General features: G+C 35.3%; 1 protein-coding gene across 4 annotated transcripts in view; it reads left to right on the top strand.

The window, feature by feature from the left end:
- POT1 (protection of telomeres 1) overlaps positions 1-17,726 on the top strand; it is a 69,663-nt gene that overhangs the window by 25,658 nt on the left and 26,279 nt on the right. For all 4 annotated transcript variants that reach the window (XM_068165586.1, XM_068165578.1, XM_068165603.1 and 1 more), the window contains 3 exons: positions 6,159-6,289; positions 12,558-12,848; positions 16,836-16,991. In XM_068165586.1, coding sequence (XP_068021687.1) covers positions 6,159-6,289; positions 12,558-12,848; positions 16,836-16,991 — 578 coding nt within the window. The remainder of the gene's footprint in view (positions 1-6,158; positions 6,290-12,557; positions 12,849-16,835; positions 16,992-17,726) is intronic.

Raw genomic sequence — 17,726 nt, 5'->3', positions numbered from 1 at the left:
ACAAAACGAACCTCTCAAATCTTTTAAGGGTTTTATTTCCTTTGTTCGTATTGTTGACAACAAAAAGGGTAAGGAGGAAATTAATCAAATACAGAAAGTACTACTTTTATTCTTGAGGAAATCATGGAAGGGCAGTTCTTAAAGGATTACATGGTCTAGATTTGTCATTTACCCAGGTGCTTTAACAAGACTTTGTGACCTGAGGCTTTTGAACATCTTACTTAGGCAAGCACTGATTGATAGGAATTAGTAAGAAAAAACATTACTCTTTTCAGATACGTAAAACCCACAAAATTGCATGCACTGACTTTCAAGGTAATACGTCACTGAAAGAGCAAGGACAGGTTTTTGTAACTTATTTGACAGTTAATCACTTCAGTTTCATAAGTAGTAGAAATTTATTAGGAAAAATTATTGTTTAAATATCCAGTAGTTCTTGCCTATATGTAATGAATACATTCCTAACATATGTTTCCTGTATATTTTCTGTTGGTAATACTAAAAATAGCCAACACAACAATATTAGTGAGGATCAGGGACACAATTTGAAAAGTTTCTTCTTTATGAAGATAGTTGTGATTCACTTCCTACTTTATAATGAAAATCTCTTCAACGGTTTTAATTGATTGGCATTTAGTATAAAACCATTCAATACACAGTTAACTTTTTCAGGTTTGGGTTTGGACTTTTTTTACAGAATCCAGAATTAAAATACTCAGTGATTGCTCTGAATTGCCAGGGTGTGAAATGACTGTCACCAGAGAATTCTGTAGTCACATTAGATCTGTCACAGTCCTAAATGAATACATTCCCTGTCTGACACTGCATTAATAGAACCATATAGCTTTAAGCTCATACATGTTAGAATCTTGAGCCACTGTACTTAATTCAGATTGGTCTTTATTCACTGTACAGATATGTCCCTAGATAGGAGATATTCCTCTTTACATGTATTAAAGGTTAAGGCTGAAGCTTTACAGTATGATATCACTGAAAGCAAGTAGTACCTAATTTAGCCCTGTCAGTTTATGCAACCTTTAATCAAATGTTTGTCATTTTGATTACCATTATTATAGTAGATGAATGTTAAAACACTGATGAATAAAATTAATTTTCATTATTATCATAAATTATTATTTATTCAAGAGAAATTTGTTTTATCTCAGTGTGCATGTAGTTTGGAATGCCTGTAAATGAGAATTTTATATGTTCTGAAAACCATCGAAAAAAGTACTTCATGTCCTGCTTGGTACAACAGTTGTTTCTGTCTGCTGGAAGGTCTGGTGAAGTTGTTCAGTATCACATTCTAGCTTTCAATCAAGAATAATTTAAGAGTCTTAGACATTGTGTATTTTTTAATAAGGTGATTCTGTCCTCTCTCCCCCTCCCTTAAGATCAAAGACATTTTGCCTGAGCAAAATGAGTAAATACAAACAAGTAAAAAGAGCCTGTGCCTTCATAGCATCCAATGACAAAGATTATGTGCTTGACCATGAAACTTTTGGGTCATTACACTGTGATGATACTGCTTCTTCAACTCCCTTTCTTGCAGATATTAGTCAGTGTTTTCTATAATGCAGTGGAGAATTACAGCAAGAAGAATCCTTGCCACTAGTTAACGATGAGTCATACAAATAATGGCCTATTTTCCTGAGGAAACCTCCACCTCATGTATTCTCTTAGATATATACTGTGTATTCATGTGCCCTATGTTGAATTATAATCTCATTTTAGCCTATGTAGACATGCATATGAATGATAACTCTTTTATTGCAAAAAAAATATTTCTGAAGAGTCAACATTAATAAAGGACAGCATTTTCAAAACATACACTTCTAAAAGCCTTGAACAGTTTTATTTTTATTTTATTTATATTTGGCCATGGTGGAAGTTCATGATCATTCTTAGCCCAGAATTTGTTTAAAACTATGTAGCTGAAAAAAAATATTTTCTAGTATGTGAGCAACTTCAACTAATCAGTAAAGGTTAACCAACTTTAGAATGCAAAACAAACCAGTCTGGTAATCTACTTGTAAGGAAGCAGATCTAGAGATAAATCTGCAGTAATTTTGTTCCTTAAAGTATTGTGTCCCTGTTTGGTTTTTTTCCAAATCAAAATATTGAGGATGTATTTAAATTTTGCAGAACAGAAGAGAAACTGTAAACATAGTGATTTTACTTTTGGAGCTAATGATGAGAATAATATTCTTTTCCCTTCTGTTCACAGTGGTTTGTGTGTGTTTGTTTTTCAACTGATTGCTGTTTCCTATCATCTAATATTGAAGATAAATAAAAGTTTAAAAAACTTGTAAAAGGAAATGAAAACTTAAACAGCTGAATAAATAGTTAATATAAAGAAATCTCAAGACGGTTACTTTGATCTACAATTTACAAATGATGGCATTAAAGCATCTGTTTAGCCAGATGCTTCTGGTTACTGAATGTATCTCTTGACTGTATCACCATGTTAGATAGAAATAACAAGCTGTAGTAAGTAAAACATCTTCGTTTGATTCTTCAGAGGTTTTCTGGTGGGCTTCTACAGTATCTGTGTGCATAAATATATGCACAGATAGGATTATATATATATTCATACTATTTTTATTCCTATGTTTTGTTGAACAGTTAGTTGGTTCAACTACTTGCTTTTAGTATAGACACTTAGGTATTGAATGGCTTCAGTAATTCTTGAACACAGTATTAATGTTTGGGAGAATAAATTGCTACAGTAATCTCTTGCTCTTTCTTTGTGTTTATCGAAAGACAAGAAACAGAAGGCAGCCTCTAATTAGAGTCCCTGATTGCCAACAAAATTGCTGAAAACCTTTGTATCTCTTTTTTGGAGGAAGTTACTGATTCTAGGTAGTGGGTTTCCCACTTAAGTGTTAGTCAGGAATACCTGTGTGATTGTCTAAAGGAAGATCAATGCTTTCTACCTTAGAAATGTATGCAAATACATTTTTTAGGAACTGCTAACATCCTGAGGACATGATAGGTAATGATTTCTCTCTTTTAGAAAATAAGTTTATGTTTGAAGATCTCTAATTAGTTTTATTGTAGAAGTGATGTTTTGAGGTGATAGTTGTGAATGGATATCCAAAATCTCAGAGGCAGAGAATTTATATTATGTAGATGGTTTTCTCTGGCTAGATAAAGTAAATACAATATTTCATACTAATTTGAGTAGGATGACTATTAGTCATTTGAGTATGCTAATTGCACAGATAATGGAGGGATGTTGCTAAAGTTCTCTCCCTTAAATAGGCAGCTACACACACACATGACGCTGACAAGGTCGTACAATCACAACATCAAAGAATGACCATAATTTTAATGTGAAATGTTTTTGTTACTTCACTCTTGATTCTCATATTGGACTATCTCAACACACTTTAAAATGTTATCCTGTGTCCTCAGAGGATTGCAAATTTATCCATGTGGTTATTTCTTCTTAATTGCTCATTTTTTGCTCTTAACACTTTGCAGCTGAACTATTAAATTAACCTCTAGATTTCATACCCAAAGAAATACAACAATCTCTCTTCAGATTACAGTTATGTGTCTGTATCATAAAATGCACGATGGAGATTTTATTGACTTTGTTTTTAGCACTATGACACTTTTGTTCAGTTCCCACATATGTAAACTCTGCTTTAGTATCATTGTCATTAACTGCTCTATAGAGTTACATCTGAGAGAAGTTAGAGGGTTTTGTTTGTTTTGAGGTTTTGCTTTTTTGTTTGGGGGGGTTTATTTTTGAGAGTTGAAACATTGTCACAGTTAAACAGATTTGACATAGAGACTTCAATTCATTGTCATTTGACATAAAGATTTAATATCTCGTTCATGTATTGAGAAACAAAGAAGAGAAACATGTAAACACTTTGGGAAAACACCTTTCATCCACCTTTTCCAGTCTCAGCTTTATTCCAGACACCTCTCCTTCCCCCTTCCTAGTCTCTACACCCCATGTTATTGTAGTGGGTTACACCATCTTTTAGGGGGGAAAGGCTTTCCCAATATGGGTTTCTCTGTGGCACTCAGTCCTTTTGTTGGCAGGTCTTTTGCAGCATGGGCTTATCCACAAACCACAGTTGCTTGAACTTCATTTACAGCCTTCCAGTGTTTAATTTTACCATTATAGAAGCTAAGAAAATTCACACTGTCTAACAAGAAACTTCTGGTCAGTCATTTCAAATTTCAGTTTTATATAGCCAGTTTTAGTTTGTTTGAATAGGAACAGTAGAATTCATTAACAAGTTTATTCATTGTGAATTTGTGAATTTTTGCTTCTTTACTGTTGGCTTGTTCCCTGCTGAATTATGATAGTGTCTTTGTGTGTTCCATTGTTCATGATGCAGAATTCTCTGAACAGTGTTCTCATTCTTAGTACCTCAAGAGAATGGATACAAGTCGTCATTCAATTCTGTTTCTAAGAGTTGCAAATTACTTTCTTTTCACGGTGTTGAGATTCTGTTGTTGGCTGTTATCAAACTGCAACATAAAAATTAGCAAAGTACTTTCAGTTGGAACAAGGGTCCACTATAGTAAGATTATAGGAAAAGTAAATGGATTCTGTGCATAGAGGTACTGTTGCTTTTTCTGGACAGTATGTCTGCATTTCTATATGCAGATCAGATGTACGTATAAACTTTTACAATTAAAACTTGCATTCTTAAAGTAGGATTGGAACAGCAAAAACATGAGTTAAAGTTGACAACGTTACAAAACTGGAGAGTTGCCCAAGCATTTTGGGTAGTTCAGTTTATACTGTTTTAGTCAGAATGAGTAATAGCAGAATCATTTCATTCATGATTCCATTCTGAAAGCACTGTGCACGCTGCAAACTTTTTGGATATATTCAGTCTTTTCCAAGTACAGAAAACTGCTAAGAAAAATAGTAAATCAGTGTTATACCAATATGGAAAAGTAGAAACTAATTTTATTTCAAAATTTTTGCCACTCTTAACTAATAGTAGTAGGAATGGTATGTTCAAATGGAAAATCAGTGGCAAGATCATCATTGCAAGAGTCCAGACCTCAGGAAATTTGAATTTTAAATCATGGAATATTGTTAATGCCTAACAATTACACTTTTTGTTTGAGGATATTGTTATCTCTTTATGAAAAACAGAATTTTGTGTATGTAAATGTATCAGGGTTGTCATCAAGGTTAAAAAAAAACAAACAAAAAAAAACCAGGTTATGATGTCTTTGCTCTGTTGATCTGCTGGAAGAGTTGCAATTAGGCCGTGAACTTACTGTAAGTTTCAAAAGATGATGGCATAATAGGTATCCAAAAGAAAAGCACTCTGTTTTCTTGATTAAAAGCAACAAGGACAAGATATGTGGAGGTTTGAGGTTCTAAACATACAGCCAGGTTGACAGTAGGTATTTGAAAAGTTCTGAGGCAGGTTAGCCACCTACCATGCTGCAAAAGAGCAAGTGTACACTATTTTATGTTTGTAAGGTACCCGAGTACACATGCTTCTGTGAGCTGAAGTGGAAACAGGTTTCATTTATCATCTGCAAATACTACTCTATTCTGGGCTGTTTTGCCGTGTCATATTTGTATCTTGTTTTGAGTTGACTTTTTAGGGCCTTAATGGAAGTGAAATTCTATTAATAAAATTTAACTTCAGAAGGGCACATTTAAAATTCTTACTATACTTTCTATCTACTGCTATGCAATTAAACCTTGCAGTATGTGTCTTACCTATTTCATTGGAAAGAGAGGTAATTTAAGTTTTAATACGCTTTTTGAACATGCAGAACTCATTACCTCTTCAGAAGGCAGTGCAAAAAGAAATCTTAGAACCAGATAATGTAAGATTGTGCATACACTCATCATTTTATGGAGGAAGTAATTGAAACCTGAAAAAATAGCATGCGTGTCACAGACAGAAGAAAAAGTTTTGTGTGTTCCTTGTTCACAGACCTATGCTTAGTCACTCATTTGATTTTCAGTTATTTGGGCTAATTATCAGCAAGATAAGCTGCACTTCAGTTCTTGTGCTCCTGCAACTAAATCAACTTTTGAAGAGCTACACAGATCATAGCAGAAAAAAATTGCCATACGGTTAGTCAGCCCAAGTTTAGTATCTATGTATTAATAACTGCATATTGCCTATTCATTCAAACACTTCTGTGTTTTACAGATTATTGCTCAGTTGTTACACTTGTGGACCCATCAAATGCAAAGTTAACGTGCACTCTTTTTAGTGGAAATTTGGATTCCCTACCAAAAATCTACAAAGTTGGAGATGTTGTTCGATTTCATAGAATAAAGGTATGTACTAGGATGTGAGAGGTTTATGTGCTTGCTGGTTTTCCAGTACAAGGACTGTAGGAATGATTTAATTCACCATGTATTGAAATTAGCATGTTGGAGACATTGGATAAAACAGTTGATTTATAAAATAGCTATTGCTATGGTATGGAACAAAACTGGAATTTTCAAGAGGGGGTTGGATGTGGCACTTGGTGCCATGGTCTAGTCATGAGGTCTGTGGTGACAGGTTGCACTTGATGATCTTTGAGGTCTCTTCCAACCTTGGTGATACTATGATACTGTGTGATACCAAATTTTCTAAACAGCTGATCTCTCCCTTAAAAAAAGATGTGGTTATGATAATTCCAATAGAGCATTATTTTTTCATGAGTATTTGTTCAACTAGTGTCAAGGTCCGGAGACATTAGATGTCTCGGTCCGGAGACACAGTTCTTTTAAATATTCCCGTGTTGTGAAATTAAAGGCACAAACGAGGCCAAAGTATCAACAGCTAGACTATTTATTACATAAAGTGGACATAAAGTGGGCATAAGAAAGGAAGAGGGAGAAAATAAAGAGGGAGAGAGAGACAAGAGATAGAAGAGGAAGAGAAGAGGAAAGGAATTATATTACCGCACCCCTCATCCCCCCCAAGACAGTTAAAGTCTGTGGAGGAAAGGTGCTGCAGGAGATGTTGGGTTTGTAGAGAAACCGTGGTGAGGCTTTTGCTGGAGAACAGCTGTGGTCCTCTGGGGAGATGTTGGGTTGATAGAGGAACGATGCTGAGGCTCCTCTGGGCAGCCTGGGTCTGTAGAGAAGGGGTGCTGAGGATTTGGCTGGAGCTGTGGTCCTCCGGGCAGCTTCTTTTCTCCGGAGCAGCATCGTCCCGGCTTTCTCTTCTCAGCGGCCTGGCCCGTCTCCTGTGTTTTCCTTCATCACCGTTTCTCTCCTCTGTTTCTCTCCTCTGTTTCTTTCTACAAACCAGTAGTTGCTCAAGTCTTTTATACAGTTTTTTAGTCCTCAGGCAGGTGTTGGTATGTCAGGTATTCCAGAGGCAAGGAAATCTGTTCCCCCGGAAATCTTTCTGTGTATTGCTGTGTATGTGGGCAAAATTTTTGGATGGAGGCGAGGGGGGAATCTCCGTCTACCCCATCTCCATCCAGACAAGTCCTCCCACATTCCTTTACACAGGTGGTGGAAACCATCGTATCACCCTGCCCAAGGTACTTGATGGGCAGAAACCATCCTGCCCAGAAAGCTTGATGGCTGGGTCCTTGGGTCCATTGTTGTAGTCCCGTGTTATCACGATGCAATCACAAGCTGATTTGCATCCAGGATTGGTGGACAGGATTCTTTCCACCTTCTTTCCAGTGGCTCTGCTATCACTTTATCTTTGTTGACTCACATAGAGAGAGACAAACTTATTAGACTCTCACAACTAGTTGACTAGTTGTCATAATACTTCTAAGTGAATAGAATTTAAGTGACATAAGTGTACAATTTATTCCTCTTTGAATTAACAGCATTGAGGGCTTATTTCTGTTATGGAGCAGTTTAGATCAGTTGGAGAGTTACCCAAGCAGACATAATCCATCTGGGATTGCTAGTGTGCAATATGCTCTAGCTGCTGCTCTTTTTGTTTTCTTTCCTTACCCTGTGTTTACCTGTATCAAAAGCCATGAAGGAAACTGTGTTTGTAGTTTTGGTACTGCTTCTGCTGGATGTTTTTCATGTGCCTGCTACAACTGTGTAGGAAGGAGGAACCACACCTAGAGAGAACAAATGGAAGTCTTGTAATGCTGGACTATACCTAGTCTTAAGTGCAGAGCAGTCCACGTTACATATTAATTTGCACGGTAACCGCACATAATTCTAGCTTTTATTTTTCTTTAAAATAATTAAAAAGAAATTAACAGAAGAATAACAAAAGAGACAAATATCAGTAGTATTTAGTGTGTACCCTTTGATACGCTGTAGCAGGAGAACAAAGTAAAAAAAGCAAATGTGGCAATAAATGCATGAAGTAATGAAATTTATCCAGTAATTGAGATATCATTGATTTGACTTTGGATGGGGAAGTCTGAATCCAGCAGAGTGAATGTTACACAGATACACTAATTTCTGAAAGTCAGTGGTGGTAGGAACATGTAAGTTCCTATTAACAAGTACCTATTTTATAATGTATGTGTGAAAAAGGAGAAAGTAGAATAGAGCCTGATTAAAATAATTGAAAAGTTGAGTATGTGTGACAGGTTAATACTGGATTTTTTTTTTAAGATGTGGAAAATACAGATTAAAACAAAAAGAACACTTATGTATGCACCCTCTGTTATGCAAACATGGTAGTGTCTCAGTTCCACTATTTATCTATAGTATAAACTTATCAAGGAAACCTGTTGATATGGCATATGTAAGAAGCCTCACCATTCTCCTGATTTGGCATAAAATTTTTGAGATCATTCTAAAATACCTGTCAATCGTTATTTCATCATTGTCCTAAGATGATATTTCAACATTTAAAGACAGAGTCTGTTAATTCACTCTCCACATATGCTTTTTTTCCAATCACAACTGAGCTGGTTTGTGTTTTTTCCATCCCTAACTGACTCCCAACTGTTCACAATGCATATCTTCTCATACATTGACATTTTGTTTAATTACTCTCTAAGAATGATCTAGAGTAATGAAGTTGTCTTTTTCTGGGTGGTGAGGTTTTGGCTACTCCAGACTAACAATAACTTTCATCTCTGATCTGAGCAGGTAAACACCTGACTTCTTAGAAACCTGATGCTCACTGCTAGGAGTGAACTGAGCGGAGGGTGACCTTTTCCTCTCTTTCATTTCAACCAGTATACAGAGTATGTGTGATTGCTGTGCACCACAAGTCTCAGTTGAAAAAAGAAATGGCCTAATTAGAGTTCTAATTACACTGTCTGCAATTTCTCCTTTTCTTTCTTCTTTTGTCTTCAGGCCTTAATCACCTTCTCTTAGCTTGCTGAATGAAAGCAATTCAGAGTACCAGAGGCCATACTATGTCAGAACTGTGTGTACTAGTGAGGACAGATAAAGATAGTCCTTCCAGCTTGTATTCATGTTTCCCTTTCTGAGATATGCTTCTGAGAGACTTCAAAAAAGTTGGTATTGATAGGAAACACATTTTAAAAATTACTGCCCCCAGCTGCACTCTCATCTGCTAATGAATAACTTCTCATAGTAACACAGGTGTCAGCAAAGTTCCATGATTCAGAGCTAATAACTTAATGGAGAGGATTTTTTGCAGATTACTGTAGGTAGAGAATAATTTTATTTGCTCAGTATTTGTTGCAGAGAATGAAAATGTTAAGTGTCTCAGTAAAAGACCTGAAAGATTATCCAGTTTTAATTACATTTCTTAATATTCCTTGAAGTACATTTTTGACTTCTTATGATGATTCCTTGTGAATTGTGGTACTCAGTGATTTGCAGTACTGCGTTCAGCCCTTCAACCACAGGCTTTGCAGAGGTGAGGAGGAGGGGGAGTCTCCCAACCCCAACATAAAAGCTAAGTCTATAATCTAATTGTCTGACCACTGTTTTCACGGTTAGAAAGGAGTTATTTTAAGTGGAGTTTTCTCAGAAGTATTTTTTGTGGTTCACTATGAATGCTCTTAATATTTCAGACTTAATGCCTAATGTTTAAGCTGTGGGAGGGTAGAGGCAACCTGATGGTACTGACTAAATATCTAATATTTTATCCTTGCTTGATTTGGGAGCTTGGGTGTGTATTAAGCTGTTCTTTTATTATTCAAGCCCTGCCATGACAATAGAATTGTTAATTTCCTCACTGGCTTTTCTGTAGTATTCCTTATTACCTCAGAGTGATTCACAAACAAGAATTTATTTCCTCTCCCAGCGAAGTGAATTGGTATTTGATTTCCATTTTAATGTTTGATAACTGGAGAAAATGAAGCACATTCTTATTTAGGTGTTCATCTTGTACACCCTACTCTAGTTGTCTGATACAATCACTGTCTAGGAAGTGTTTGGCTGGTTTTTTTCCTGAATACACTGTATTGCAGACCTAACTCATGGAACACGTGGAGAACAAAGACCAAGGGAGTGACGGCTCATAATCTTTATGTGTATGGCTTCCTCAGCATAGTGCAATCTCTGTAGCAATTACAAAATTTTAATTCTCTAGCTTTTTGTCACAATGATATTAATGCTATTTGATTCACTTCCTTTTGTGCCTTAACTTCTTATGAGTTGCAGCAAATGAAGTGGGAGTATTAAACATGAGAAATCCTTGGTTGCACAGCACAAGTTCATCACCGCTGCACTTCTTAACTCATGCATAAAAAGAGAAAAATAGGGTAATGGAATGGGTTATCATCATACAAATTAAAACAAACCATGTTTGCACAGACAACAGTAACTGTGTCATCTAACTTTGGAATAATTATAGTTTATATATTTTATGGTTTATTTAGTGCCATAATGAAACATTTGCCCAGGGATTTTGTACATTTTGTTTATTCTTCATCATTTAGCAATGATTAGTTTTTGAAGGACAAGCCTGGAGAATTTCTGTTGGCTGTCTTCTGTTCTGTGTGTCAGACAGAAGTAATTTTCCAGCTATGAAATAGTTTGTTCTGTAACTCATCCTGTATTTACTTTTCCTGTTTGTTCTGTTGTTCACTTACATGATGTTGAATGCTCTTTACCTCTGAGAGCACTCAGTGGCTTCTCCACATGCCTACACCTAAGGACATTTGGGGTTGTTTCAAGATCATTGATAATTTTCTTATCATGATATTTCAGGATTACCATGTTACTTATTTATATTTTATAAGTGCCTTTTTCTACATAAAGGCTAATTTTAATTCTTCCATATGAGAATACTAGGAGATACTAGTATGTTCAAGCACAGCCTCATGAATGCTCAAAAAATGCCATAAAGGATTTGGGAAATTTGGAAAGTAGTGATAAGTAGGCTAGAGGTCTAGGATATAATTCTTAGTAAGAAAGAATTAAGATACTTTGATGATTATTTAAAAGAATTAGCAAAGAAATAACTAGGGAATTTTCCTCCCCTCTGGATGTTACCTGTTTTGAAAACCTATGGAATATGATGCCAGTGGCAGAAACTAAAGTAGATCTATGTATTTATGTTAGATAATATCTTAATGTTACCATGGAACATTTTTTTCCAGATGATGTGTAATGGGAAGAAACTGATTATAAAGCTAAGTATTTTCCTGAATTTGTTACTGGCTTTTCCTTCATTTTCAATGTTTAAACCTAATGGTTAAAAAAATAAGGGTTTTCAGTGTTAGAGTAAATAAAAACTACATCACGAATTAATGTGCTCCATTGGTCAGATCTGGAGAGTATTTAAGTAAATGGAAGGTTGAACTGTTTTTTTTAATGAATTTCCAAAGAATAATTTGGTGCTTTTAAAATTCCAGTGTTTTTATAGACATAAATCTTACAGCAGTGTTTTGGTAAAAAAATGTTGCTGTTTGGAACTTTTTTCCTTTTCTTTTTTCAGATTCTGCACCTTTAAATCAGTATAATATTCTACCAGTTGAAAATTGAGCACTGGTACCCTAAACTAAATTGTCTCACAAATGCTATATATTTAGAAGTCTTGTTGCTTTTTTGATAAGCAAATTTTAATTAAAAAGGGATGGATCAAAACAGCTGTTTTGACATTTCTGGATAATGACTTGTGCAGTGCTTTACTGTATATATAAAGTGCAGGGAACAGTAAGACCTCACTAGATCCATGAAGGAATGTTTCAGAGTTTGAACGCTGTTTTATGTGGTAACAGATGCACAGCTAAATCAGCAAGATAGAGCAGATCTGCCATATGCAGGGCAGTAGACATAAGAGTAGTTGTGAAAGCTGTATTCATAATTCAAGGGATGAAAGCTGGTCACCATTTGCTTTATGGAATGAAAAGGAAAAAAAGGAAAAAAAAAATCTTCTAGAACTGATGCTTTTTGTTTCTGTTCCATACTGCCAGGAAGCAGGGCTATTGTGAGAGACAGAAAACATGTATCCATAATGACTTTGCTCTGCCATAACCTTGGTGATTCTGTGTGATTCTGTGATAACTTTGTGTGTGACCCCTAAAATTTAATTTTTCTGACACCTCAGGATTTTTCCTTTTGACTCTGTTCTCCTATTAACACCAGGAACAAAAATGATCAATGGTCCCTTCTTCATGCACATGATGAAACAGAAAGGTATGAACATTTCAAACCACTGCAGCCACTTACATTTTTTCATATTTTATTACAGATCAGGGAATACAATGGACAGATGCAGGGAATTACCAGTGGGGGATTTGCATCCTTGACATTTGATGGAACTGTAGGAACACCAATAGTTCCTCGAACCTCTAGCAAAGTATACACTTTCACGGAAGAAGAAATTAAAACAGTTAAAGAATTGCGTGCTTGGGCAGCCAGTAATCTTTCCATATCTGGACCTGCAGCAAAATTGTCTGGTGTTCAGCCAATGCTGTTCTTTGATCTCACTTGCCAGCTGGTAGGAAAAGCAAAAGTGGATGGATCTTCTTTTCTTCTAAAGGTAGATTATTTTTTTTTTCTTTTAATAATTTGTTAGATTTATTATTAAGACATCCTGGTTCTGCTTTCAAACAAGGAGACATATTCATTGGTTTGAATAATGTTATGTAGATGAATATTTTGAGGTTGAGCAAATTTATGATCCTTGACCATTTTATTTCTATTAAAACTATACAAAATTCCCAGTTCTCTTTAAAACTGTTAATATGATTTATTTTTTTAGAGAGGCTTTCTAGGATGGCAAGCACTTATAGGTAAATATTGCAAGAGTTCTTGAAGTTGAAAAATACTGGTTTAGATTTTTACCTTGTGTTTTAGTTAGATCTACTGGATATAATTAATTCAGTAAGTATCACTATCTAGAAAATTTGTATGTTCTTTATCTGGATGGATTGTAGATTGTTTCTTTTAGCTATAGGCAAGCACTTCGCAGATCAGTGCTCACCAAATGTACAAAATGCAAACTGCCAGCAAGGGCGATCCATAACATCACCTGTCTGAAAAGGTCTGCATAATTTTCTTGGGTTTGTCTCTAGATGTGTGTCTAATGCTATTAGGAAACTCCTTTATTTTTTTTTTTCCTTTTACAAGTAAGTGATGAATAGCTTGTTATTTTCTGGTTTATGACTTCATAAAATTAGTTACTGGTTCTACTGTATTAATCTGTATTGTTACATTTTTAGAAACAACACACTACATTATTTCTTAATTAAAGCAGTAAAGATTTTTCTTGTGCAGAACAATGCATGCTCTGCACAGAAACAAACCTTAATTGTCATCCTATACTATGCTTTGCAGCTGTTACAATTTTTTCCATTTAATTATCCCTTCTGAAATAGATGTCAGATGAGACCATCAAATTTCAGAACTTTGTGGACTGTAAGTTGTTCATGAATGAGAGTATGTTCAGCATTGAAGAACCTTTTCAAGGACAGAGACAAGTGCTTTCTTAAATTATTAGTATTTCTACTCTCATCTGTTGTAAGATCTGACGTGGATTTTGTCAGTTTTGTGTAGTAAAGATAATGATTTGGAGGGAGAAACTTAGGATAGGTTTAGGAAGGTAAAAGTTTGAAATCAAATAAGAGATCATTTTTTCAGATTTCTAATTCCTATCACATCTTTTTAGTAGCATAATTATGACTGGTATGCTGTAGCTAATTTTCTTCTTTTTAAAGCATGGCAAAATGCCTTTTTTAAAAATTGTAGACTGATCTCTGATTATTTTGTTGATTCGCTAACCAAAACAACAACAAAAAAGGACACAAGCAAAAAACCTAACCAGCCAACCAAAAACCAAAGAAAAAAAAAAACCACAAAACAAATTCAATACCACTGCAAATAGAATAGAATAAACCAGGTTGGAAGAGACCTTCAAGATCATTGCATCCAACCTATCAATCCAACACCACCTAATCAACTAAACCATGCAACCAAGCACCCTGTCAAGTCTCCTCCTGAACACTTCCAATGATGGTAACTCCACCACCTCCCCAGGCAGTCCATTCCAATGGGCAATCACTCTCCCTGTGTAGAATTTCTTCCTAACCTCCAGCCTAATCATTAAACATTATACCATTATTTTGATTATATATTTTGTAATAACTATTTCAATTTATCATGTCATTCCAAGTATATCAGTTATATTAATAGTTAATTATACTACAAAGTGTAACAATTATTTTGAGCACTAAGCTTATATAACTAGTGGAGTTTGCTTCAAGGACAACTAAAACAAATTTCAGTGATTTTGTGCATCACCCATAGCACAGCTTTAATATTAGACATGGTTAATTGGAATATGCACAGCACCTGCGGCTCCTATGATGTAAAGACAGTATCACTACTTGTTGGTGCTTACGTTTCTCTGAGAATTTTCTTATTTGAACTGACAAGGACTAAAAATGTACACTAGAAATTATTTAGTCTTTTATGCCTTCCACATGTATTTTACTTTTATTCTGTCCTTCTGTGTGTCAGTTAAAATGTCTACATTCAGCTATGTCATACAATTAGTATACTGAAAAGAGAAACAGGCTTCATTGTGTCTCTCCCATTTCAGTGTTTTGTTGACCAAAGGTTGTAACTAACCATTCCTTAGAAATTCCTCCCAAAGGTGCCCTGATGCTAGCCCCATTAGTTCCTCTGGCAGAGGACATTTTAAGGCTAAGCAGTTGTTCTTGTATCTGACAGGGAGCATTCAGGATTTTAAAATACATTTGTCAGATCCATCTTCTACATGTAGAACTCCAAAGTGTCCCAAGGCAGCCAGTACCAGAACAAGAGGACACAGTCTCAGGCTGCGCCAGGGGAGGTTCAGGTTGGATGTTAGGAAGAAGTTCTATACAGAAAGAGTGATTGCGCTATGGAATGGGTTGCCCGGGGAGGTGGTGGAGTCGCCGTCATTGAAGGTGTTCAGGAGGAGACTTGATGGGATGCTTGGTGCCATGGGTTAGCTGTTTGGGTGGGTTGGATTGGTTGATGGGTTGGACACGATGATCTTGAAGGTCTCTTCCAACCTGGTTTGGTTTATTCTAATAAAGGTTTATTCTAATAAAGTTGAGTGCCAGCTGAATCATAAAACTTGACAAATTTCAGGTTCTTTATTTTGTCAATGTGATTTATATTCATAATATGTATGTATTAAATCTGTTTCATTAGCTGAGTTCTGGAAAAGGCTTGGTAATTCAAGCAATGGGCAACCTCTCAGAGGTGGTTTTAAGTATTTTATGGTACAGGATCAGGAGATAATAGGCTTTTTGTGTGTGTGTGTGTAATCTGTGGCAGCATGTATCACCTCATTATCTTGGTCTTTCAGAATACAGTCTTATTTCGGAACATTAATCCAATGTTGTGGGTCATTTTTACTGTGAATAGTTTTTCCTTTTATCTCTTGATTTGGGATGAGTATTTCAATCATGAGTTATTCTCGATGTATTTACACATGGCTTTGTTGATTCTTAGATCTTTTCCTGTGGGTCCTTTGATCCATAGCAGTTAAGCATAAAGAGTAGAAACCCTTTAAAAATTAAGCTTTGCTGTCATCTCTTCCCCCGCTGCAGTGCCTAACTCACAGGACAAAATTTCTTGGTATCACACGCTGTCTGAAAATTAGCTCCTGTCAAACCTGTATGCATGAAATCCTATGAAATGCAGGATTTCAGTCTTGTAATCCAAATGCCTCTAGATTTTTCTTTTTCTATGCCAGTATTTCAGACCATTATTTCTGCTATCTTTGACAAGAGTGTATCTTCAGGAACTCGGGAAACTATAGTTCACAGACTATGTTGTAAGCGGCAATCACGGAAACGTCAATGTTTGGTTTAAGTAGTAAGATTCTGGTTCCAAAGAGATAAGTCTATTGTTAATGGTACTTTTTCACAGTAACTTTGATAGCTCAAAAATAACTCTGTTGATATTTCAATACTTAAATGTATCAAGAACTTAGCTTTTGGGAAAAAAAATTGGAATCCCTGTTATTAAGTATATGTTGAATACTGATGCTTGTCTAATACATTCTGAATAATTAGCAGCATATACTGATGTAGGAGAACATTAGTAATTAGGGGAATATATACTGTGTGCTAAGTCTTCACATACTGTAGCTGGAGTGGTTAAAAAAACCCTTGTAGCAGAATTAGAACATTACATCTAAACAGTTCTGCATATGACAAATTATATTAGTTATAACTGCTGGATAAACAGTTGAGGTCTTGCTACTGCTGATTTTGGGTTTCTGTTTAAAATATTAGTAAATCTCAAGTCAACATTTAATCATATTCTCTACAGAATGATTTATTACTCTGTAATGAATAACAATTTTTTAAATTCTGTAAAATCTAATTTAAGGACTTCGAAGAGTTCTATTAAGGTTTCTTATTGTTATCAATTTTTAATCAAACAGCAAATTTATTAAAATATTAAAAGTTATTTAAAATCTTATTCTAAAGTTCTCTAAGTATATTGAAATAGTTCATTTTCATTGCAGGTATGGGATGGCACAAAATGTCCCTACCCAACTTGGAAAGTGTCTGTGGAAGAAAGAGACCTGGAAGGAGAAAAAGGTCGTCTTTATCAGCTGCAAAATCTAACGGCAGACGTTCTAGTCTATGATAACCACATGCAACTGGCAAAATCACTTAAGGTAATGCACAGTTTGGTATTTCTCACTCTCATTTTTGTGGCCTATTTTCTGCTTAGAATTCACTTAAGGTATCAATTCAGTTCCTTTGTTAATTAGTTTCAAATGCTCCTCTTTATCTTTTGCTGTATTTCCCATGCCTTTTATTTGAATGCAAAACTCTTCAACATCCGTAAAACAGCCTCATTACCCTAAAACTGCCATGAAAAAGATTCTTCCAATTAAGCAGTTCTTCCCAGACACTGTAATATCATGCATAATCCTGTGAAAATAATACACTCAAAAAATGTGTTCTATGCTTTAGAATTTTTTTTTTTAATTATATAAAGTGGGGTTAAACTTGCAGTCTCATTAAAAGCCTGTAATTCCAAAGTCAATAGAAGATTTTCATTTATATGAACTTCTGCAGTTTGCAGTGCAGTCTTCATTTAGTGGGTCAGTAATGTTGATTATGCTTAGACAGAGGAAACAACAACATAATTAAACATTTCATCTTCAGCAATACTGCCATCTTGCTTCTAAATACAGTAAATTAGCAAAGAATACATCTTCCATTTTATGCCTTGCTCTCTATGCCCAAGCATCATTTTTAAGATAGTGTTTACTAGAAAATAAAGATAAGTGATAGCCATTCTGTGAGAGACTAAATCTTGTCTGTCTTGATGTGACTCAACAAAGATAAAATCACCTTTGCTGCTTACCCAGACAATAGCTGATGTGTATTGGGCAGGCGCCACT

Source organism: Melanerpes formicivorus, unplaced genomic scaffold (genome assembly GCF_026170545.1).
Source record: "Melanerpes formicivorus ecotype bairdi unplaced genomic scaffold, bMelFor1.0.p_v2 SCAF_3, whole genome shotgun sequence".
Classification (NCBI taxonomy): domain Eukaryota; kingdom Metazoa; phylum Chordata; class Aves; order Piciformes; family Picidae; genus Melanerpes; species Melanerpes formicivorus.
The sequence above is the reverse complement of the archived record's forward strand: the minus strand, read 5'-3'. Positions and strand labels throughout refer to the sequence as shown.